This window comes from Monopterus albus, unplaced genomic scaffold (assembly GCF_001952655.1).
Source record: "Monopterus albus unplaced genomic scaffold, M_albus_1.0 scaffold45.1, whole genome shotgun sequence".
Taxonomy (NCBI): Eukaryota; Metazoa; Chordata; class Actinopteri; order Synbranchiformes; family Synbranchidae; genus Monopterus; species Monopterus albus.
Genome location: NW_018127925.1, coordinates 1,696,029 through 1,718,806, shown reverse-complemented (window position 1 = coordinate 1,718,806; position 22,778 = coordinate 1,696,029). Strand labels below are relative to the sequence as shown.

Here is a 22,778-nt window from a genome sequence, read left to right as displayed (position 1 = left end):
GCAAGCTTTGCATTTTCTCTTTCAGATTCTTGTCTACCCTCACTGAGATGAACTGTCATCCTAAAGAGCACAGGTCTATTCTGGCCTGGTCTCAATGTACACTAATCTATTCATCCATTTTCCGTCACTGTCCTCCTTCCTCAGTCTTTGCACCCTCCCCCTCTCTCCACTCATAGTGCGTAGTGTAGTGTGTGGCAGCTGCGATGTAGCCACGCTTTCATTGCTGTCCCTTGTGCATGTCAATTCACCCTGCCCAGCAGCCAAACACAATCTCCCCCTGTGCTGCCTAAGGCTTCTAAAGCTGTGAAGGGGTCCTTGGGTATGGTGAGGTCTTCATTCTCTTATTTTCTCCTCATTTTTTTGCACCCTCTTCTCCTGAATTATATACTCTTCTCCTCATCTTCCTTATTCTGACACCTTTATTTTCCCTTTCTTCCGCTTTTCCTGTCCTTTCCTCTCTTCTCTCCCTTTTGATGAAGCTTCTGCAACAAGAAAAGGAGAGCCTTAATAGGATCTTCTAGCCTCTACATCTCAGTCACTATATGATTGTTTGTGTGTCTGTGCACGCTGCTGTGTTATCTCCTTTTTTTGGTGGGGGGGGAGCCAAGCAATGTCACTCAGCTCTTGTTCACTTTGGTATGTTTTGGAAAGCAAGTGTAGAAGTAAAAAAAAAAATAAATAAATGCATATAACATATAATACACATTTGTTTGCAGAACCTTTTAGGAAGTTCAGTTGTGTGTCGCTGCCAGTCAGCCACTTTGCATCACTGCATCTTTTGCATTGACACAGATGGCTGAATATATCATGCTTGTTGCACATTTTTATTATGGAGATATTTACATATTATTTCACTATTTCGTCAGTCTTATTGTTTTCCTTATCATGTAAACTAATCAGCGTTATCAGAACCTATTACATTGTCACTTTTCTCTGTCGCCCCTCTGTAATAAGTAATTCTTTATCAAGCTAATAACTATACACAGAACAGTGCAGTGATAGTGATCTCACACTCGGCCCTCCACTCTTGACTTGTGCAGGCGGAACCTCACCAAGCTGTCGCTGATCTTCAGCCACATGCTGGCTGAGCTTAAGGCCATCTTCCCCAATGGCCTGTTTCAAGGCGACAACTTCCGCATCACCAAGGCGGATGCTGCTGAGTTCTGGAGGCGTGCCTTTGGAGACAAGTGAGTCCAGTCATGTATTTACTTTACACAAAGAATATTATATTTCTCCAGTAGTTCCACATTGGAACCCTATGAGGTCCCTTACAGGTTGTTCCCAAGAACATGAGTTGAATTCACTCACTTAATTAGAAGCTAGTACTCTAAGAGAATATACACAATATCTGAGAGCACCTGTTTCTTTTTTTCACAGTAGACACAGAAAATATCTTCTCTGAGACGGTGGTTGTGTTATTGAACAAAGAGGTCCGTTGAATAAAAATGTCTTTTTGCATCCTTGACATGTAAACAATAATAATAATAATAATCTTTATTTGCACCGCACTTTCCAGCTCAAGAGCACAAAGTGCTACAGCAATAAAAGTATAGTAATACAATATCAGTTAAGAACACTCACAAACAGACAGAAGCCAAATAGATATCCAGCGATGAGAGTGCATGTATTATACCATCACACTTGGTTAATCAGAGGTGGACACATTAAAGTCAGATGGTTGTATTATACCATCACACTTGGTTAATCGGTAAGTGGACACATTAAAGTCAGATGGAAGACAAGTGCGGTCATACAAAAATAAGCAAACCACATGGTGATCCACACTGTGATAGCTGGGTTTTCCCAGTATCAAGTAAGTGCATATAAATTTCCACTATTTATCTTGCAATGGTGTGCTCTGTATCTTTAGCAGCAACACTGTGACCACCATTAGAGAAACTTCTAAGTTCAGTATTTTTTCAAGTGTGGGCCTCAATGCATTGAAATGATTTCTCATTGCATATCTGTTGTAGCTATTTCTTTAAAAGATCACATCAGGTTGGCATTCGTGACCAATGATCCTATATCTGGGAGTACTAAATTGCATGTGCTTTTTGTTGCATATGGATCATTATTTAACTTTTGGAAGAGAAATGCAGTACATGTATGCATTTCTGATGGTGTATTAGATGCAGGTACTGGTTACTTAACTGCTTGTAATGTATGGAAGAAGCAGGCCAAGTAAACACAGTTAAACTCAAAACTGTCACCACACCTTTATGAAGCCATGGATTGCTACAAGGCAGCGTGCAGGTATTCTGCATCAACATTTTTCCAGGGGCGTGTCATCATCAGTGTGGCTTTGTGTTACAGGACCATCGTGCCTTGGAAGGTGTTCCGTCAGTCTCTCCATGAGTTTCATCCCATTAGCTCTGGACTGGAGGCCATGGCCCTCAAGTCCACCATAGACCTCACCTGCAATGACTATATCTCTGTATTTGAGTTTGACATCTTCACCAGGCTATTCCAGGTAATGAACACACACACACACACACACACACACACACACACACCCGTCACCTTTCTCCCTGTGTTGTCAGTTCCTCATGAGTTAATCAGTGAAGAAATGTACAAAGAAAGAGAGTGGCAGAAGAAATAGAGGCTGGTTCATAGCAGTCTGTTAGCCTGAGCGAAGGAAACGAATTTCATTTGAGCAGCACATATTGAACTTAAACTCATTTGCCACTTTTTTTTTAATTTTTTTTAGGTTAACTATATCAGCTTTTAGGAAGATGCCTGCTGATTTATTTGTACTGAAGCTGAAATTTTCCTTCACCCTGTGTGCACAGTACAAATCAAAATGTTTGGCTATTATTCTGTCCTTCATGTTGTTTCCTCACAAGGTCGTGTGTGTGTGTTCTCCAGCTTGAGAGTTGCAATGAGATCCTACTTTAGGACAGTTACCATTATATATGCACCTCCTGAGGTTGTCCTTTTTCTGGTAGATGAATGACAAACTATCAGTAATAAATCCCTAGACAGGAATTTAACTACGTCTCCACTCTAGGACTGTTGAGTGTTGGTATGTCATCAGTTTGTTGTTTTACTTTGCCAAACTCTGACTCAACTTTGTAATTGATAAACCACACTATGAGAACACTGCACATGCTCTGGGAGTTGTGGTGAGGGCTAAAAGCAGCCAAGCATTTCATTTTGGGTATGTTAGTTTATATTTATGGTGGTGCAGGTGCTGCACAGCACTTCAGAAGCTCCTTGTCCTCGTCAGTATAGAGTGAAGCAGCAGGAGAAAGGAGGGTGGATTGAAAGAAAAAATAGAAAGTCTAGAAGAAGGGGAAGGCAGAAAGCGGGTTCATCTCTTCAGGACCTATCTATAGTATGACATGCAAACAATTTACATTGGCATTTATATTGGCATTTTAATTGACTGCACCAAATGAAAACCATTTTATACCATGCAGTTTGCATGATGTGAAACCACTTGGATCATAGCTCATATGCAGCAGTGTGGTGTTTATTCCCTCAGTGACATTATCCCTGGCTACTTGTGTGCAGGGCACCGACAGGCTTAATGAAGACTAAACAGATTACAGACATTTCCTATGACACTCCCTCATACAGAGAAAAGTCCTCCTCTTAATGCCCGTGTATTCATAAGAGGAAGTGAGTGTGTGGCCATTTTAAGCTTTGTTCGTGATATGCAGCTTGGCCGGGGGTGATAGACGTTTTTTTTTTTCTTTATGGCATTAACAGCCCTTCAGCTGTCTCATGTCATGCAGTACATTCAGGCTAAATAATGGGAAGTTGACACTTTCCATAGTGAACTGTAAACCATATACTGTAAACAACGGTGAGTTACTGTCTTAACAGACAGTAAGTTGCAGCTAATTAATAAATGTCCAGTCATTAGATATTACATTACTCAGCACGCCTCTGTTTAATAACCCAGCTACTCTGTGATCATGTTACACTAAAGGGTTGAAGCTAGTGGAGATACAGTCTAATGGTGAGTCAGACAGTGTTGGCTTATTTCCTGTGTGCAAAAAGTATAAATAACCAACAGATATTAAATTTGGACAAATATGGTGAAGCTACAGAGAATGAGAACAGTCCCTCCTTTTATTTAGCCTAAAAAAAAAAACATGTTTTCACATATGAATTGTTTTGCGGCTCTAACTGTGGCCATGACTTCTGCACCTCATTTTCAGTGTCATATGTGTTAATTCTACTTCCTTTCACACACCAGACAGACTGGTGAGAGCGACTGCAGAACCACCTACTCGCTATCACACTCAGTTAGCATGCTGTGGACTAGTACGAGTTCATTTGCATTTTTAATTCAAAAGTCTTCTGCCGTTGTTGTTAGGTTGTCTTGGTGCAATTTGGGTTAAGCAGTCTGTATTAAAAAAAAAAAACAGCTGTGAAATGGGCTTTTGCCATTTTTATATACGGTATGAGAAGCAGTGTGCTAGTGACCATTTATCCATCCTCCTTCTTAGGCTCCTGATGGTATCAAAAGAGCTGCATGCTGTTTTAAGTGCTGCAAATCCTGCCCAAAGGACCTTATTAGCATTGTGTGACCCAGGTTGAAATGGCCATTGTAAACTACACCTCTGTTTGCTAAAAAGCTGTTTCAGCATCATCCATGATGCTCTATATTTTTCCATTTCTCTGCTCATATGGTTTTTGTGTGCATTCACTCACACATCATTGCCTCTCTTGCGTGCTTGTGTGTGTTTAGCCTTGGTCATCCCTGCTGCGGAACTGGAACAGCTTGGCAGTTACACACCCAGGATACATGGCCTTCCTCACCTATGATGAGGTCAAAGCACGTCTGCAGAAGTTCATCCACAAGCCTGGAAGGTGAGACAAACACATGTACGCACTCAGGCACACACCCTGTAATGTAGCCTAAATCAACCTGCTGTCTAAACACAAGATGTGCTCTCATTTGGTGACATTTCTTTCTCTGTGGGAGCAACACACTTTTATTTCTGCTACTGGAGCGTAGTGAGACACATCACGTCTTTTTACAGCTGCATGGAAACGGGTTTATTGTAGCTCTATTTTCATCCTTGTCCAGGATTGTTTTTGTGTAATGTCCATAATCAAATCATCATTATTACAGAAGTGACTAGTGCTGCAAACGCACACATATAATGTAAGTGCAAATGATTAAGATTTGGCTTTGAATTAAGACAGTAACATATGGAGCACAAGTACAGTCTTGGTGGCAGTTACACATACCATTTATGCTACGGTGGGCGTGCATGTGTGTGCAGGGTTGTGTGCGGAGGCCCCAGGGCAGCATGGCACTGGTACCTATCATCAATAGCCTGATTGTATGCAGAAAGCTGATGTTACTGTTTAAGCCTGGCCTGTGTAGGGCCGTGTAGATATCTGAGCAGTTACTGGCTGATGAGTGTAGCCTTGTGACACTTTTATTTACAGCGCACTGTCAGGAGTAATCAGTTTCTAGTGGTGATACAGCAGGCGTTCCACTTTGAAGTTAAACACTGAGGCTATTACCAAAACTTCTTTTTCCTCTTGTGCTGTATCACTGGACTCAATTCTGTTTTGTCAGTGACGAGGAAACCCTAAAAGACAAGTTGGTGTTAATTAAGGTTGATTGTGATGCTCTTATGTTTTTTTTTTGTTTGTTTGTTTTCTGGCATACCTTAATCACATTTCAATGCTCTCCTGCTTGTCTGTGAATGCTGCTAATGGGCTAACAATGCATAGGAAGTCAATAGCCTCTAGAGCTGATTTCTTTTTTTTGAGTTCAGTCATTTTCTCTTGCACATTTGTCAGCTTAAGTGCACAGGCAGGAAATGTTGGATACTGAGTGGCCCATGTCTTGCCAGACTTGCGTATGTGGCCTCTCTGAGTTGCCCGTCTGTCTTATGAGCATCAGCAGCTTTGTTATAATCTATTCCAAACCAACTTACCTGACTGTAAATAGGTGCACCGACTAGGCATTACGGAGCGTTCCAAAGTCCCCTCTTCACCTCCTGTTGGTGATAAAAGCACGCCCAGTCATACCACAGCATTGTCGCACTACTACAGTGTTAATATTCAGATATGCACCATGCAGTTGCGTGGATATTTATTTTGGCAAGTAGAGGCTTGTCTGTGAATCATCTTTCTGTATTAGGTTTTGTCTTCACAATAAACTCAAGGCTACAAATGTTTTTTTATTTCCATCAATAGTTTAGCCTACATACAGTATGTGCATTTGGTCTTGTTTTGGATCATTAAAAAATATGTGCATCCTGGAACAATGTGTTTCATACAGAAACTGTTTCCTGTCTATTTGTCTAGTTTTTTTTTTTTTTCCTTTCTTCAATGTAATAAAATCTGCCTTTTTGACATAACATGAGCAGATCTTATTTTTTTTTCTCATTTCTCTTTCCCCAGTTACATCTTCCGACTAAGCTGTACACGGCTGGGCCAGTGGGCCATCGGCTACGTGACAGGAGATGGAAACATACTGCAGACCATTCCCCACAATAAACCCCTTTTCCAGGCCCTTATAGATGGCTTCAGGGAAGGATTGTAAGTCCTCTAGCATTTTGTTTAGCACACATCTGTCATTTTCTTGGGGGCTTTCATGTGGAACTCTGATCTGCTGTTCAGTCTCTCTGTGGCTGGCCTCATTTGATGCAGTTTTAATAAATGATCTAAAAGTCAAACATCCTGCCATACATGGGATTCTCTTTTTTTCTTTCCTCCCCTCTTCCCACAAATTATTCATCTTCGCATGCTATGCAGCTCTGTTTTGCATCCCGCGATTGAATCTGCCTTTCAGCTTTAAACCAATCCAGCCATATCATATTGCTTGTTCTCACTGTTCCAGGGTTATCACGGCCAGAACAGAATTGTTGGTTTCTAATGTGCAGTTCAGTCAGTGGTTTAGCTGGCTGGCTTGACACACATGTTTTTATGCCAGTGTTGATTCTTTTTGTTTAATGAAAGCTGAAGCTGGCACGTCCCAACCTGTAATCAAATCCTGACATAAACTGGGACAGCCTATGCAGTTAAATTGCCTGCATCTAAAAACGTTTATCAAATGGTAATTACAGCATCTGAGCCATTTGTAAAATAGTGACGTATCAGCTTGGTGATATAATTAAAACATGTTGCCAGATTGAATGAAATTTTTGAACAGATGTTTTTACTACTGTATCCTGTTAGGCATACATGCAGTGTAATCATACTAACTAATGAGGATGATAACATTTAAATGTAAATCTGTCAGAATACCCGAGCATACTTCCTGTGCATACCTTCTATTTTTATCTTCTTCTGCTTCTTCAGCTATTTATTTCCTGATGGCCGGACTCAAAACCCTGACCTGACAGGGCTGTGTGAGCCTTCGCCTCAAGACCACATCAAAGTCACACAGGTCAGTGTGCTTCTTAGAACGCTTCTTCACTATTCAATATATTATATGTTCATGTTGTTGTTTGGTATTTTATTGTGGACATAGTATAGGAACGATGTCAGAGGAAAAAAATGAAACACCAGTGCATGACCAAAAGGAAGCAGAAGTAGAAGACATGATAAAAACCCATACAGGAACTGAGTGAGTTAGTTGAGGTTATGTACTAGCTGACTAACCAAAGACTTAGTACTTGGTGTCATTTGACTTCTGTTTAAGCAAGGTCCTAATAAACTGGATGAATCATTTTTGCAGTACAGCTGTGGTTAATAAAATATGCTAGTAAATGCAGTGAGTGTGTTAGTGCACAGAAATTTGCAGCGTTGTTAAACATTTCATGCATGTCAAAACCATCTGTCTGTGCTTTATTTCATCACTTTGGCGAACACATTAAATGAGCAAGATGCATAAACGTAAACTGTGAAATTTTGTGAAAGAATATCCAAGCTGGTGTTTCCTAAACGGTCCATCTTGTCAGACTTGCACATCGTCTCAGAGTTTTGTAAAGGTGTGTATGACCAGCCTTTGCCTGAACATAGGACTATAAGTAAAAATACGCCCCTACAGTTTAACTTTGCTCCATATTCTTCTAGGCTCTTCTACAATAAAATGATCTCAGCATCTTATGTTACTCTGTGTTTATCAAGCACATAGCTGTCTCATTTCTTCCCCTCAGGAGCAATATGAGCTGTACTGTGAGATGGGTTCCACTTTCCAGCTGTGTAAGATCTGTGCTGAGAATGACAAAGATGTGAAGATTGAGCCCTGTGGTCATCTCATGTGCACCTCCTGCCTCACTGCCTGGCAGGTATGAGTAGGCAGATGCAAGGGGTTTGTGTGGGTTGGGTTGCTCCAAGTTAAGTGTCATAACTCATATCTGTTGAGATGAGAAATGCTCTTCTCTGTAGACGTGTAAAAGACATAAAGGCACATAAGCTCCTTTCATCTCTGTGCACTAATGCAGCCGCCTTTCTGCCTGTTACAGGAGTCCGAGGGTCAGGGAACAGGATGTCCCTTCTGTCGCTGTGAGATTAAGGGTACAGAGCCTATTGTCGTGGATCCTTTTGACCCCAAGGACAACAGTGGGGGCTCCTGCAGGGGCAGTTATGGGGCTGAGGGTGCTCCATCACCCAGCTATGATGATGATGATGATGACAGACTTGAAGACCCCCACCTCATGATGACCAAACTTGCCTGCACTAAGGTAAGCTTGTGTAAGAACCTAGACTTAACTGAAACAAAAGTTAACTTGGTTTTCTCAGAGCTTTCAGTCATGATAGAGTCAGATGATCAGGTATCTTCCATTGATTAAACAGCAAGGTGCTTGGCTTAGTCAGTTTGACACCCTCAGTCCACCTCATGGGTTCCTACTGTCCTCTTCATTTTTCTGAGAGACCCATCTCTGTACAGATGAAACACTCCCCGCCTTGCACTTTCCACTTCCTGTGGGCTTCATGTTCACGTTTCATATCATCTCAAGTCTTTCATCTCTATCTTCCACTGTGCCAAGGCGAAGCAGCTTTTTGTGTGCCTCTCGTTATTTGATATGAGGAGTGTTCTCCCAGCCTACATTTTTTATGTACCTCTGAGAAACACTGTGCATTAGTCTGCTTGTAGAGTGGGTGCATGTCTGAGATCACACACGCACTTTGATGTGGTCCCTAGAATTTCTTTGCCTTTGATTGCTGACCCTGCCTCTATCTCCTCCTTGAGTCTTTCTTTAAATGTTCATACTGTAGATATTTTGTGCTGCTATAGTTTAAGTGTTTGGTCTTGAAATAATTTTGGTGAATTTATTTATTGATAAAACTGAAGAAATTAAATCTTGAAGTTGTAATTTGATGTGGTGTTGATTTGTAATTCAACACATTAGACAACAGTTCTGTTGGACAGGTTCCTCTAATCAGGCAACAGACAGACAAAAAATGCTTGTTCTTTTTTTTTATTTAAATAAAATGTAACAACTGCCATAAAGGTGACTTAGACATTTAAAGAGAAATGAAATGAAAAGAACTAGTCTCATGTGTTCCTCTCAGTCTATACACAACAAAGCTCGGCTTACATTAAAAAAACAATGTGGGTGAGTAATATTAGCTGAAGTTTAGACTGGCAACAGCATTCATCATGTGTATCATGTACAGGGTAACAGCTGATTGTGCAAAAACATTTCCCATTTAGCAGAATTTGATCATGTGTTGTGCTGTGCTACTGTGATTGTGATCCAGGTGGAGCGCCCCCCATCACCCATGTCAGGTGCTCCTCAGTCCTCTCTTCCTCCTGTGCCACCCAGACTAGACCTGGTACCACACAGACCTCCCAACCCCCCTGGCGCCTCCAGCCCAGGGGTCACCACTAAGGTAACTGAACATACTGTACACAACCATGTTAACACCCTGTTGAGGCAAGAGATGATGATTAAAATAAAACTTGGGCCAAGGTGTTTCCATCTTTCAGTTGCACATCATCCTCAGTATGTATTATGATTGTCCAGTGCACATCTAGTCTAGATGGAAACAGCATTTTGCTGTGCAGCTGGTTCATAGCTTTGCACTGTATCCATGGAGTCAAAGCAGAGAATAAACCCGGACTGAAATCTGAGAATGATGTTTCGTGTAAACCTGCTTTGTTGTTGACATGATGCTTACACTTATTACAGCCTTGACAGAAGTAAGGTGTTGAAATGAATATTTTGTGTTGTGCATATAACTAATTGTGGATTTCCAATCACTCAAACATTGATATTACCACATTGTTCTGTTCAGATGTGGTGAAATAGAAACTAGAAGCTGGAGTTGTCTGCAGATGAGAAACATCAATTTGTCTTGGTGGAGTTATCTAAATTATGTATATAGCTGATTATGATGACGAATACATCTGTGATCACACTGTGATCTTGTTGATAAATGGATTATTTTCAGCACAGAGAATAGTGTAACAGTGCAGGGTTATTGTTGTTGTTGCTGGGGTTTTTTTTACACATCAATATTGTGTGAAGTCTAAATGAGCTCCCTCCATCTTTGTTTTTCGCCTCCAGGCAGCTTCTCTCCACAAAGACAAGCCGCTTCCTCTCCCCCCAGCACTGAGGGATCTTCCTCCTCCTCCTCCTCCAGACCGCCCCCACACAGCTGGGACAGCTTCTGACGGACGTCTGCAGAGGCGGCCCTTACCATGCACTCCCGGGGAGCCCTCTCGAGATAAGCTCCCTCCTACACCTCCAAACCGGACCCTGCCTGACTGGAACTACAGGCCTGTTCCCAAGGCCCCCACTTCCTCTTCCTCGTCATCCTCCTCATCTTCCTCATCCACCCAAGTGTCCAGTCTGGGAGTGGACATTCGAGCAGGTGTCAGGGAACTCTCCAACCGACACTCCCTCCCCTTAGCACTGCCCTCAGCTCTGGACGCCCGCTCAGACTCACAGAAGAACAACAGCTCCCTCAGTCTGGATCACCAGCTGGTCAGAGGAATCACAAAACACCACACACTAAGCCTCCATTTGGTTTGATGTGTATTCATTGGCTAGAGTTAGAAACACATAATACTTTACTAGGCTCTATCCACATAAAGCAACTGAAAGAACAAATGTGGCACCGTCTTCTAATAAACCAGTATATTGTACAGTTTCTGTAGCTCAGTCACTCGCTGCACAGCCACTGTTGGATCGCTTACAGCAGTGACATGAGATGAAATGTGCATTCATTGTCTCTGTTAATGTTTGTAAAGTCCACATTGCTCCCATGAGTTTGGCCCTGCTGTCTCACTGGCATTAGAATAACATTTTGACAGGGTGCTCAAGGAATAGTTTCACATTTTGAGAACTACACATAGAGTTAGGATGTTAAATAAAACCTACAGCAGCGGGGTTTTAGATAATCTTAGCATTCATGAGTGAGGGTAGCAGCAAGAGTAGCATCAGTCTTTTCATGTAACTCCACTGAGCATATTTTCCAAAATAAAGAACAATTCCTTTGACATACAGTAACTGGTATTTGGTTTCTAGAGTTTGATAGTGAATATATTCGTCAAATAATTAAAGTTTCTGAGATTTCACCTCCTGCTTCCTTTCCAGAATTTTGCCACAGGAACCTCTCAAGATTATGACAACCCCAAAGTCAAGCCCTCAGTCTCAGCCAATGCTATCTATTCACTGGCAAACAGGTACGTTGCACTGGCACTACAGTGACATTACATGACATTAAAATGACATCATTTTAGCAAGTGCAGATCAGTTTGTTAAAAACATTCAATAAAGGCACAGATAGCACATGATACCATAAGTATTCTTGGGCTGTTTGTTCTCAGACCACCTTCAGCCTTCAGGCCAGTGACAGGTGAGGAGGCACGTGACAGCGAGGAGGATTCGGATTACATGGTCCCCTCGTCTCGCCCTGTCCTGCCCCCCATCACAGCAGCACCTGCAGGGGAGACCCCACCAGTCCCGAGGCCCCCCCAGCCTCAGTCTCTTTCAGCACTCCAAACACAGACCCAAGCCTTCACACTCAACTCACGGTATTCAAAACACTCGGTGCATCCCCTTCCAGCAACACGTCTTAAATTACTTTGTTTTGTGCAGTACTATATCTGTAATCATTGTTTTATTATTGCTTGTGGTTGTAGGCTGACTATGGCTGAACTAGAGGATGGACCACAAATGTATGAAGCTATGTACAACGTCCAGGCCAGGTCACAACAAGCTAGAGATTCAGGTATTCACCAGGCTTTGTACATAGTGAGTTCGGGTGGATGAGGACAGCTTAGATGAACTGCATGAGTCACTTTGATGTATACTATGTTAAACCTCTGTGCTACAGCCCTTTCTGTCTACTACCTGCAGAGATTTGCGTTATCTCTATTTTAAAATTAACTGCTGGTGGAACAGCACCGAGAGGAGCCAGTCAATCAGAATTTTAGAATTTTAGTTTGACTATGTTCCGCAGCATCTGGACAAAATAAACCTACTGTGTTGACATGAGTGTGACTTATACACTGTTCCAAAAAGTTAAGGGAACACTTTAATCACACATCTGATCTTGATGAACGAATTATTCAATTTGAAAACCTTTACTAATGTACATTGTATAATTTGTTCAGAACAAAACGTCTGTGGTTGGTACTTAGTGCATCCGACATCACCAATACATAATATCCCATAGGTTCTCAGTGTGAACCTACTCTCACTTGTGAAGAGAATGGGGCGCATTGGAGGACTTGCTAGTTCTGGTGTTCTCTGGCAAATGTCATTCGAGCTGTACAGTGCTGGTTTGTGAGCTCAGGTTGTACTGTGGAACGTCAGGCCTTCATGCCACCTTCATGGAGTCAGTTTCTGCCAGTTTACTCAGAAACATGCACACCAGTAGACACCTGCTGCAGGTCACGTAGGGCTCTCATGGTGCTCCTTCAGGTCCTGCTGTTGGGTTGTTGCCCTTCTATGGCCCTGTCCAGCTCTCCTGGTGTAATGGGCGGTCTCCTTGTTTCTCCTCCATGCTCCTGAGACTGTGCTTGGAGACACAGCAAATCTTGTGACTGCATGTATGGCGGTGCCATCTTGGAGTAACTGGACTACCTGTGCAACCTGACAGGGCTGCAGGTACTGCTTCATGCTACCAGTAGTGACAAGGACACTAGCAAAACACAAACCTTGAGAAGAGTCCGTCAGGAGGGATAAGGAGAGAGCATGTTGCCACCACATGGAAAACTATTTCCTTTTTGGGGATTGTCTTGCTTTTGCCTCTCCATTGCACCTGTTGTCACTTTCATTTGCACCAAAGCAGGTGAAACTGATTCACAGTCACTTTCTGAATAGACAGATTGATATCCCTGAAGTGTAAATGACTTGGTGTTATACTGTGATTAAGTGTTCCCTTAATTTTCTTTTTAAGCTGTTTTTTTTCTGGTTACAGTTGTGAGTCATCTGACAATGTTTGTATAATGATTTGTGTTGATGAATGAAACTAGGAAGATGTGGAATCCTTGTTTAGTCACACATAGAGTGCATATACTGCAGTGCTAACCCATTGTTTTCCATCCTTGCCAGACTATTCAGAGTTGCCCCCTCTGGCAACAACCAACGGGCCCAGAGACCAGACATCCGAGGACAAAGAAGAAGAGGAAAATGGCTATGACTTTCCAAAGCCCCGGCTGCCAATGCCGCCAGCTCGACGGACCTTTTCCGAACTAGGGGGTTCAGCTTCTTCATCTTCATCCTCCTCATCATGCTCATCATCCACAGCTGCTTTCAGTCGCCACTCTTTAGAAGCAGATGCTGGCGCTGCAGCATGTAAGTATACTTGGCCCTTTGTACAGTGGTAGTGATAGTTCTGAGCATTTAGTTATATTTACATGTAGCCTGTAAAAATACCCCCATATTATGGAGTAATTAACAACAAGGCATTTCATGACAGATTTAGTTTTTTACTGTAGTTTAAATAGCCTCATATCTTTAGGATATCCAGAGGCCTGACATTTAAAAATCATACTTTTATACACTGTTGGTGTCATACCATTTGACAAGAATGGAAAATGTGTCTGTTTCATAAAGTTGCTTGGATGTAAAAATTGACAGCAGCAGCTTTTTTTTTTGTACAGGTCCTTCCTTGCCAACAGAAATTGCGATTTCTGATGAATCGTAGTTGAAAAGTTACTTGAATGAATGGATAAAGACCTGTAATTATCGAGAGCCCTTCAGTTCCATCCTGATGATAAGAACTTGGTTGATAGTGCTAATGCTGAAACCTTTTGGGAGTGCATGCCACAGCTTTAAAAGTTTTGTTTATTTATGAGACAGCTTTTTATTTCTCAGAGTAATCTGCTTTTGTCTGCAGCAAGCTGACATTTACTGCCAGTGGTGAATGCCAGGTGTCTGATTGTTCCATTAAAGACTCTTTGTATCTGAGGACCAGTTAAGTGGCTCTCAGTGGAGCTGGCAAGCTCTAAGATCATAATTGGGCTCTTCATGAGTGCTTTATTAAAGGTCACTGCAGTGGAAATGTCAACCAGTTCACCATGTAGTTTGAATTTAAAAAAACACTTATCTTAGCTCAGACAAATACTTTGTGTAGAGGTCTTCATGGGTCCAAAACTTGAGGCCCGACCCAAAACAGACCCATGGAAAGCCTGCTAGAACCACATGTGCATAGATAAATTTTCAAAAAACAGAGATCTGATCCAAAGGCGACACGAGCATAGCCAGACCCAACCCAGACTTGAGGATAAGTGGACCTGATCTTAAATGTGGTTGACTCAAGAACAGAAGGAGAGGACGAACATTGGCAGCAGCATGATGATCAATCAGTTAATATGATCCACCTCATTTTTTCCCAAGGTCACTATGGCCTGATTAGACAGATCACAATTTGGACCCAGTGTAACTCTTGATCCTGGGTCGTGTCTCAGGTCCTCAGAGCCGAGTGGACCTGTGACAACCTATAACTCGGTGTGCATTTTGCTTAGATGTCTAATTACAGAGATCAGGATTGTTTTCAAATTATTTCCATTACAGTAAAGGTTCATTCACCTTGACCAGCATATATTGACCTTTTGGAAGTTACGCTGTTTAATTCCAGCTAGAGCATGTTCTAGACCCTTTTAAAGGTGTACTGACTCTCTCTCCCCATTATTTTAGCCTTCTCAGAGCCGGGCGAAGCACCAGAGAGACCTCCAAAGCCCCTGCCCAGACGAATCAGCTCGGAGCGTCGACATAGCCCTGTCCCACCTGTCCCTGCTCCACCTAACAGTGGGGCAACAGGAGGAGAAGCCAACCCCCAAATCACTAGTGAGATCGAGCACCTCATGAGTCAGGGATACTCCTACCAGGACATCCAGAAAGCACTGATGATTGCACAGAACAATATTGAAATGGCCAAAAATATCCTACGTGAGTTTGTGTCTATTCCCTCTAGTGCGCATATTCTTACATAGCACACTCCTTGTGCCACTCTAGTGTTTGCTCTCTCGCCCTAGCTTGGCCCAACCTGGTTGGGTTTAGGTTGGCACAGGCCAGCCCAAAGCCCAAAGCCCATTGCCTGCAGCACCACCTCCGGTGCTGGCTGACGCCCTAGCCCTACGCCCCAGTGGATTTTTAACTGGCTTTTACTCCAGCTAGCTCACAGCATCTCTGGGTCTCTGCACCCTGCACTCCATGCGCTTTCAACAGTGTCTGGCCTTTTTAAAACTGCTACAGCAGGCCTCTTTGTTCTCAAGAAAGCCTCTGTGCGACTGACTGAACACCTGTGCAACATTGATGGGACACCACAACACAAGACTTTTCATAGGAATCCTGGAAAGACATTCTTAATTTTCATGTCAAAGCCTCTTGCTGAAAATGTAACCAACACCTCACAAATAAAACTAAAAATGTATGTCTATATGAGAATTTAATATATGAATAAATATACATCTATTAAATGTGTGTAATATATACAATATGTGCATATACAGTATGTGAAAATGATTTCAGCTTTGAAGGTCACTGTTGGTACAAGCAGTATGGGTAGACGGGGACCAGATTAAAGGGGGTTTGGCCCTTTCTGTCAGACTGGAGAAGTGCTTATAAGGGAGCGGAAGAGTTGGGGTGTCTTCCTCACTCTAGGACATGTTGTTCAGCAGCTGTTTAGAGGACATGCAGCTGAGCTTTTTTCTGATTAATTCAGCCTGTTACGGCCTTTGAAAACCACATCGCTTTGGTACTTTTTTTCTTTTTGTAGAAAAACATGCCCGTTTTGTCACGTTGTATTTTTTCAAAGTAGCATGACGATGGTTTCAGGTCTGGACTGTCGAATGGCAGCGTGTGTCCGTGTGTGTATGTTTAAGTGAGCATGCGCGTGTGTGTGTGTGTGTCTCTGCCAGACCTGCTCCTCACAACCTGCTCTTAAACGAACCCCTGATCCTGTACAAGCTGAATGTGGATTTCCAGTCAGTATACTCAGACTCGTGCTCTGTAAACGTACTACTGCTCTAACTCATGGCAGGGCCCAGTGTAGCTGTAGAGCCTGGCAGTGAGATTATTAGAGGACGTACTAATGTAGACGACCCTGCAGTACCAGACAGGCTAGTGCTGTATGATCTGTGGCGGCTGAAACATTTTCATTCTGTCTTTGTTCACTGGCTGGCTGGTTCAGGTTTCTGTCAGCTCAGTCCAATGATTTTGAAACGAAAGAAAAAATTGTCATTGATTTACTTTGGTAATATATTATTGTAATGTTGTCATAAATATGATTATAATTAATTCAGAAGTGCTTCACTGCTGCTGCTATTGTTAGTGCTAAACAATTAAGCCTTAAATGTACATTTGTGAATATTGTGTTTTAATGTCATCCTGTTTCTTCGAAGTGACAGTATCATCTGTGTTTCTCCAGACCATAATGTAGCATACTTGAAAGTACGGTTTGTGAGCCCGAATCCCTCTCAAGCTGTCGATTCTTCAGTGTTTGAAAAGTTTAGTTTTTATAAATTTGTTCTCCACAAGTAGACTCTGTACAGCAACAGTAATAAAACAAACAAAATGCTTTGGGTATAGAAACCAACCATTCTGTAATGGATCGATGCTTCTCTTTGACGTTCCCTTTCTCCAAGGGCAGTCCTCCTCACTGAAAGGGAGGGATGTACTGAGGCTTTTTGCTTTTAAAAGTAGGCTCATGGGTTTGCTGGCCCACCCCCAGGTCTACATAGAAATCAGTATTCGGGCCACCTATAAGAAATAACTCAGGAATGTTGTTAATCTAAACAAGTGGCGTTCACCCTGGCTGTCAAAAACCAGAGGAGATTGAGTGGCATAGACAGCAACTGCTCACCTCCGTTTATCCAGGAGTCGTAGCCAAAAGCATCCATGTAATGAAGTCACACAGGTAGCCTTTTTTTTTTTTTTTTTAAATACACTATAACTTGAACATTATTTGTATTATTTCACAGCAGGACTAGAGATGGCTTCATTTTCAGGTACTATGAATGAGTAACAAATTAAAGGAGCTTGTAGGTACATTGTCTTGAACCTCTCGCAGCATATGAAGGAAGTTTTGGGGAGGTCATGTCAATAACTAATCAGCCCTAGCCTATTTTGGGTAATGGGATCTGTTGACTGGAAGCCATCTCTGTGCTGTCTGGCCATCTAGTTTAATCTGTTTCTGTTCCTAGTTGCCTTGACAAACTTCTTGAATGATGGGTAATGGACAGGGAGCTCCACAATCCTCAATATTGTACCAATGTTTTGTTGATGTTTGCAAGGAAAGTGTCATTATTGCGTTGTTTTGTTTTCAGGCAGTATACCAATTTGTGCTTTGATACTGTCACTCTAAAGAAAAGCTAATTGTATAAAGTTAGTCCTATGAAAAGGAAAAAAATGGGTGTTTGATTTCCTTTTGCATTCCCATTCCAAAGGTTCTGTTTACGTATGAATAATTGGTGAGCAGTGCCATATGTTTTCAAATCCTCACCATGTTAAGCACAAGGCCTTGTTATTGAAGACGGTTTGTAGGTATTGATCTGTGCCTGGTGATCTCTGAAGGCGCACTTGTGCAGTGTTGTGCATGTTAATCTGTTCTGTCTGCCGCATCAGGCCTGATTAAGTGCTACTCTGTGACAGGCCTCGGTTTCTTACCTGAAAGATAAACCAGGTCCCAGATCAGTGCTCAGCCTCAGAGATGCTTGTAATCCTCAATCACTCTGTTATGGTACTTTGACTTTCTGCCAGAAGGGGGAGCAGTTGTTCCATGTGGCGGTGTCGCTTGTCATCATTACAAAGTCATTGAATAGTCTTTTTGATGGTTTTTAAAGCTCATATCACTTTGGACGTATGCACAGTGCTGTTAATAAAATAAGCAAAACCCATCACAGTCTCTCTCTACATGTTCAAAAACTCAGAATTATCAAGCACAGGTATGTAAGATTTTCTTTTTTTTTTTTAATCACACTAAAAACTAAATTTCCAGTGCATATTTTACAAGGACAAAGCAAATTGTGGTTACTCAATAATTCACTAAGGTTATTGAACAGTGAATTCAGTGATTTTTACTGTAGTTCTGAAATGTGTAAAATAACAGCAGTTTACTATACAACAGTGTAGTTATTGCGCTGTAGAAGAGAATTTTTTGTACTAATTTTTATCAAATGCTTTAATGTAAAATACATTCACTTGTGATACTTTAGTTTTACTGTGGACACTTTTATGCTAAGGTATTTTAATTTTAAATAGTGCATCCTGTTTAAGACAGATGACTTAATTTGTCAAAGCACAGATGGAGTTATAAACATGAATGACGACTGAAGCCAGTTCCAGAGCTCTGATGTTGTGTATGTTCACTCACGGACATGGCTTACTGGGACCTTTAAAGGCATGGAGTTGTGATAAAGTTATTTACACCTGTGTTTGTTTTTTTTTTTTGCTTTGAGGAGTCCAAATGTCTGCAGTGAAAAGGGACCTTTTGTCGAACAGGAGTGGAAAAAGACATGAGAAACTGAGCCGGACTAGAAGTGACTCTGGAAGCGGTTTGAAGGTACAGATTTGATCAAACTGAGGTTTGATAATGATGCTACAAAGAGTGCTTAACAATACAGTGTGTATTTAGAAAACGGTTCTGTGAAACGTGAACATGTTCAGAGCTGAACCAAGTGGCCAGACTGGTTCCGTAGTTTAGCTCCATTTCTGCTAATATCTCATTGCTGATGGCCTCTAAGGTTCAGTAATGCATTTGGTAACTGCATTTAAAAAAAACAAAATCTGATTTGACTGCCCGGTTATCAAATCAGCGTCCTAGCTTGGCTATTTTTAAAACTTGTATGCAACTTAATAAACCTCTGTGCTGTTTATAAACATATTGTTAAAGCTGTAACATTCGTGTCCACAGGAGACAAGACAAAGTGAACATGCAATAGTTGTCTACCTGTTGAATGCATGAGCGCTTTATTTACCTGCTTTATTTATTTAACTGAACACCGTTTCTATTTTTGATGTAATTAGTACCAAAATACAGTACAATAGCACCAGTAGTTTTTTCCAGGGAAACTTACTGGGAAATAATTAAGAAATTGTGATAAAATGCCTGTAAATCAACAGAGCAGAAGTCCATAAACACTGGCAGAAAGAAAAAACTCAGTCTGAGATGGAGTTAAGAATTGATTTTTGCTAAGCATTTACAATAAGATAAGTAGGTAGAAGTAGCACTGTATGAAACTCATTGTCTAACTTAGACAAATTTTCAGTTTTTTTTCCAAGAACAGTCACTTTATTTGGTTTCATTTTCAAAAACCTCAAACAAACGTGTTGGTAAATTGGCTTAAGTTTGACATCTTACAGCTCTAAGGCATTAAAAGACATTTTATAGATTTCAAACATCCAAAACCCTTTAACAGTGGTATGGTAGTAAATCCCCACCAAAATGTTTGAGGGTGCACTAACTACATTTTGAGCACTGCTCACATTGCAACGCAGAATTTACGAGCGCATGCAGATACAGATTTGCAAGAGCAGAATCACATTTGAGAGTGAGGGACGATGTACACTCACAATTCTGTCCTCCCTTGCTCTCAGCTCTAACAAAGTTGTGCTTGGGTGCACTCATATTTTAGTTTGCAAACTGAAGAGCACTCACAACTTGTTTTGCCCCCAACTCCAGTGGAGAACTCAAGAGTATGAAGACTGAAGAAATGAGAGCATGCATGGCCTGGACTATGCTCTCAAATCTGATTCTGCACTTACAAATCTGTGCGTGCGTGCTCTCAAATGCTGAGTAGTGCTCAAAATGTGGATTATGCTTCCTCAAATATTTAGCGGAAGTTTACTTCCATATGGTAGTTTTTAAAAACAGCAAACTAACAGTGCATTGGAAGGATAAGTATGACAACTGTGCAGAGTGCCCAAGTTGTCAACTGCCCTTAAACTAAATTTGCATATATGCAGTCACAGTCATCCACCCCTCCTCAGTAGTCGTGTCACTAGTGTGTCGGCATGAAATAACATTTAAATGAGGAGTGGGTGTTAATTTAAGGCATCGTGTCTAAGGGGGATTCAGTGTGTCTCTGAGATCATTTCAAGTTTCAGTCAACACATGAATTAAACAGAAATGTCTTTTCCTTATAAGGGTGACCTCATGCCGTGAATCACATTTACCGTGAACCCAGTAAGCTGTTCGATGCTCATCCTTCCTCTTAAAGAAATAGCTACAGAAATCCACTTAATTCAGGCATAGACACATTAAACAAGACAACGGCTTCACATTAGAGAAAACACAAAAGCGCAATGAAGAATAATAACAAAGAAGTCAGTGCACTGAACCTTAAATATAACAACAGTACAAAATGTGGAGTTTGAATGTAATTTCTAAGGCATCTAACTTTTTTACTTGATTGTTGGCAATGCTTGAACTCAAACATACAAAATCTCGAAACTAGACTGAGAAGGAAAGAAACTACGAAGTTGAGAACAACAAATAATGTTAAACCTTCCAAATCAAATCCTTAAATTATTCTCCCATTTTGCAAAAATATCTTCTTTACCATTGATAAACTGGAGAGTGTAAAGACAAGTGTCAGCTGCAAAGAAAAGAAACAACTACTATGAATGATGTGTGATTAAAGTTTGTTTTCAGAGCTAAAAGGTTGAATTCTGGGGCAAAGCTGGAACTGGCTACTGCGGGACGTGTCGCAATCCCAAAAATCTCCATGTACAGACTTAAAGGATTAGTTTGGGATTTCTGAAGTTGGTGCTACAGCAATATTTACGTATCCCTGTGCACAAGAATAGGCCTTAGTCGTTGTCACTTATCTTATTCTCCACACTAGGGGTGTGACAAGATCTCGTGATGTTATAACGTGTTATTTACTGCCGAGGTGAAAAGCTGTTTTGTGATATCAGTACATACCAGAACCAGAGCAGCAGAACTGAATGACGGAGTGTTCATGTTAGTCCCTTAAAAATGCAACTCCCTGCTGTGTTTTAACACACATATGATTTTTTGCAGTGATACGTTTTGTCATTGAAGAGTTCTTAAAATATCACCTCGCCCTGTAGTATCATCTCGTTTCATGAGCTGAGTCTGTTGTCACACCTCTAGTGCACACTGACCCTGAATGTTTCTATCCAGAATGTGACCACGCTGCAAAAAATGAGGGACAAACTACACAGCTCTCATTCTGTAAAAACATGCACTCCAAAGTTCATCTGAGGCTCAGATGCAGCTTCAGCTGTCCCCCTAAGCTAATTCGAGTCAGTATATTTTAAAGTTAGTCTATTTAAACAGAACTAGAGCTACGTACAGTAGCTCGTTCCTAATGTTTTGCAGCATAGTGACGCTCTGGGTGGAAACATTCAGGGTCAGTGTGGAGAGAAGTGACAACAGCGAAGACCTATTCTTGCATATACAGGGATACATCAATACTGTTTTAACACCAAGTTGAAAAATCCCAAACTACTCCTTTAAGCAAAACAGAAAACAAGAAAAACCAGATGGCTAAAACTACACAAGCTCTTCTTGCTCTCCACAGAGCACAAAATAAAAAACTAGTCGTTTACTTTTGGTTGTTGTTTTTTTGTTTTTTACTATTGTGTTATTTTAAATAAAGAAATATATACATAGATTCTAATATGTACACTTGCTCAAGACCTGTTTGATACAGAAGAGGATTAGGGCCACTCAGAATTCTGAGAGAAGGGTCAGAACTCGTATGTATTTTTACAGTGTAGTTTTAGGCTGCTCTGCAGGGCTTGTTTTTTCTGAGGTAAGTCAGATATAAAAAACAGTCCCTGGTCAACACTGTGCTCTAATTCTACAGACTATCAGCAGTATACAAGGCTTATGGTAATGAAGGCTACATTCTAACATTTGTCCTTGGGTTGAGTGTGGAAGTTTTTTTAGCAGAGAAATGTCATGGAGCGCTCAAAGCTCGAGTTGCATTCTGGCAGAAATGTGCTTGGATGTGAAGGACAGTAAGCAAAAGCTGCAGCCTGGGATAATCTGAGTCTCGGCCATCTATTGAGATATTAGCTGACTGACGACTGAGCTTTTCCATGACATAGCTCTAGGGTAAGGAGCTCTGGTGGAAGCTTGAAGGCATCGGTGGGTGTGAGCCTGAGAGGGAAGAACAAGAGCAGCTACTGGTGTGTCTGCTGTCACCTCCTCACTTCTGCACGTCCAGGTACTCGCCACCCTTTACTCCAGAGGGAAAACACACATTAATATACACGTAGAGACAAAGAGAGAGGGTGAGGGAGAGAGGTTGGGTGGATGATGTGTAAATCTGTCAATGGTGTAATCAGATCATTCAATTCAGTTTAAGTTCCATCCATCCATCCATCCATTTTCCTCCGCTTATCCGAAACCGGGTCGCGGGGGCAGCAGTCTAAGCAAAGATGCCCAGACTTCCCTCTTTCCAGACATTTCCTCCAGCTCCTCCG

At 41.5% G+C, this 22,778-nt stretch overlaps 2 protein-coding genes across 7 annotated transcripts in view; one reads left to right on the top strand and one right to left on the bottom strand.

The window, feature by feature from the left end:
- Nucleotides 1-18,217, top strand: part of cbl (Cbl proto-oncogene, E3 ubiquitin protein ligase) — a 36,645-nt gene extending 18,428 nt beyond the window's left edge. The window contains exons 3-16 of the mRNA XM_020600103.1: nucleotides 1,041-1,187; nucleotides 2,314-2,470; nucleotides 4,700-4,821; nucleotides 6,376-6,513; nucleotides 7,276-7,363; nucleotides 8,076-8,207; nucleotides 8,385-8,603; nucleotides 9,625-9,756; nucleotides 10,434-10,853; nucleotides 11,466-11,554; nucleotides 11,699-11,905; nucleotides 12,014-12,102; nucleotides 13,431-13,673; nucleotides 15,018-18,217. Coding sequence (XP_020455759.1) covers nucleotides 1,041-1,187; nucleotides 2,314-2,470; nucleotides 4,700-4,821; nucleotides 6,376-6,513; nucleotides 7,276-7,363; nucleotides 8,076-8,207; nucleotides 8,385-8,603; nucleotides 9,625-9,756; nucleotides 10,434-10,853; nucleotides 11,466-11,554; nucleotides 11,699-11,905; nucleotides 12,014-12,102; nucleotides 13,431-13,673; nucleotides 15,018-15,313 — 2,479 coding nt within the window. The 3' untranslated portion in view covers nucleotides 15,314-18,217. The remainder of the gene's footprint in view (nucleotides 1-1,040; nucleotides 1,188-2,313; nucleotides 2,471-4,699; nucleotides 4,822-6,375; nucleotides 6,514-7,275; nucleotides 7,364-8,075; nucleotides 8,208-8,384; nucleotides 8,604-9,624; nucleotides 9,757-10,433; nucleotides 10,854-11,465; nucleotides 11,555-11,698; nucleotides 11,906-12,013; nucleotides 12,103-13,430; nucleotides 13,674-15,017) is intronic.
- A 1,044-nt stretch (nucleotides 18,218-19,261) lies between these two features.
- The window catches only part of mcamb (melanoma cell adhesion molecule b), a 42,793-nt gene continuing 39,276 nt past the window's right edge, over nucleotides 19,262-22,778 (bottom strand). For 3 of the 6 annotated variants that reach the window (XM_020600105.1, XM_020600109.1, XM_020600110.1), the window contains one exon: nucleotides 19,264-22,531. In XM_020600105.1, coding sequence (XP_020455761.1) covers nucleotides 22,502-22,531 — 30 coding nt within the window. In that variant the 3' untranslated portion in view covers nucleotides 19,264-22,501. Of the gene's footprint in view, nucleotides 22,537-22,778 lie in introns of all 6 variants that reach the window. The other 3 variants (XM_020600107.1, XM_020600104.1, XM_020600106.1) reach the window with 3 other exon arrangements.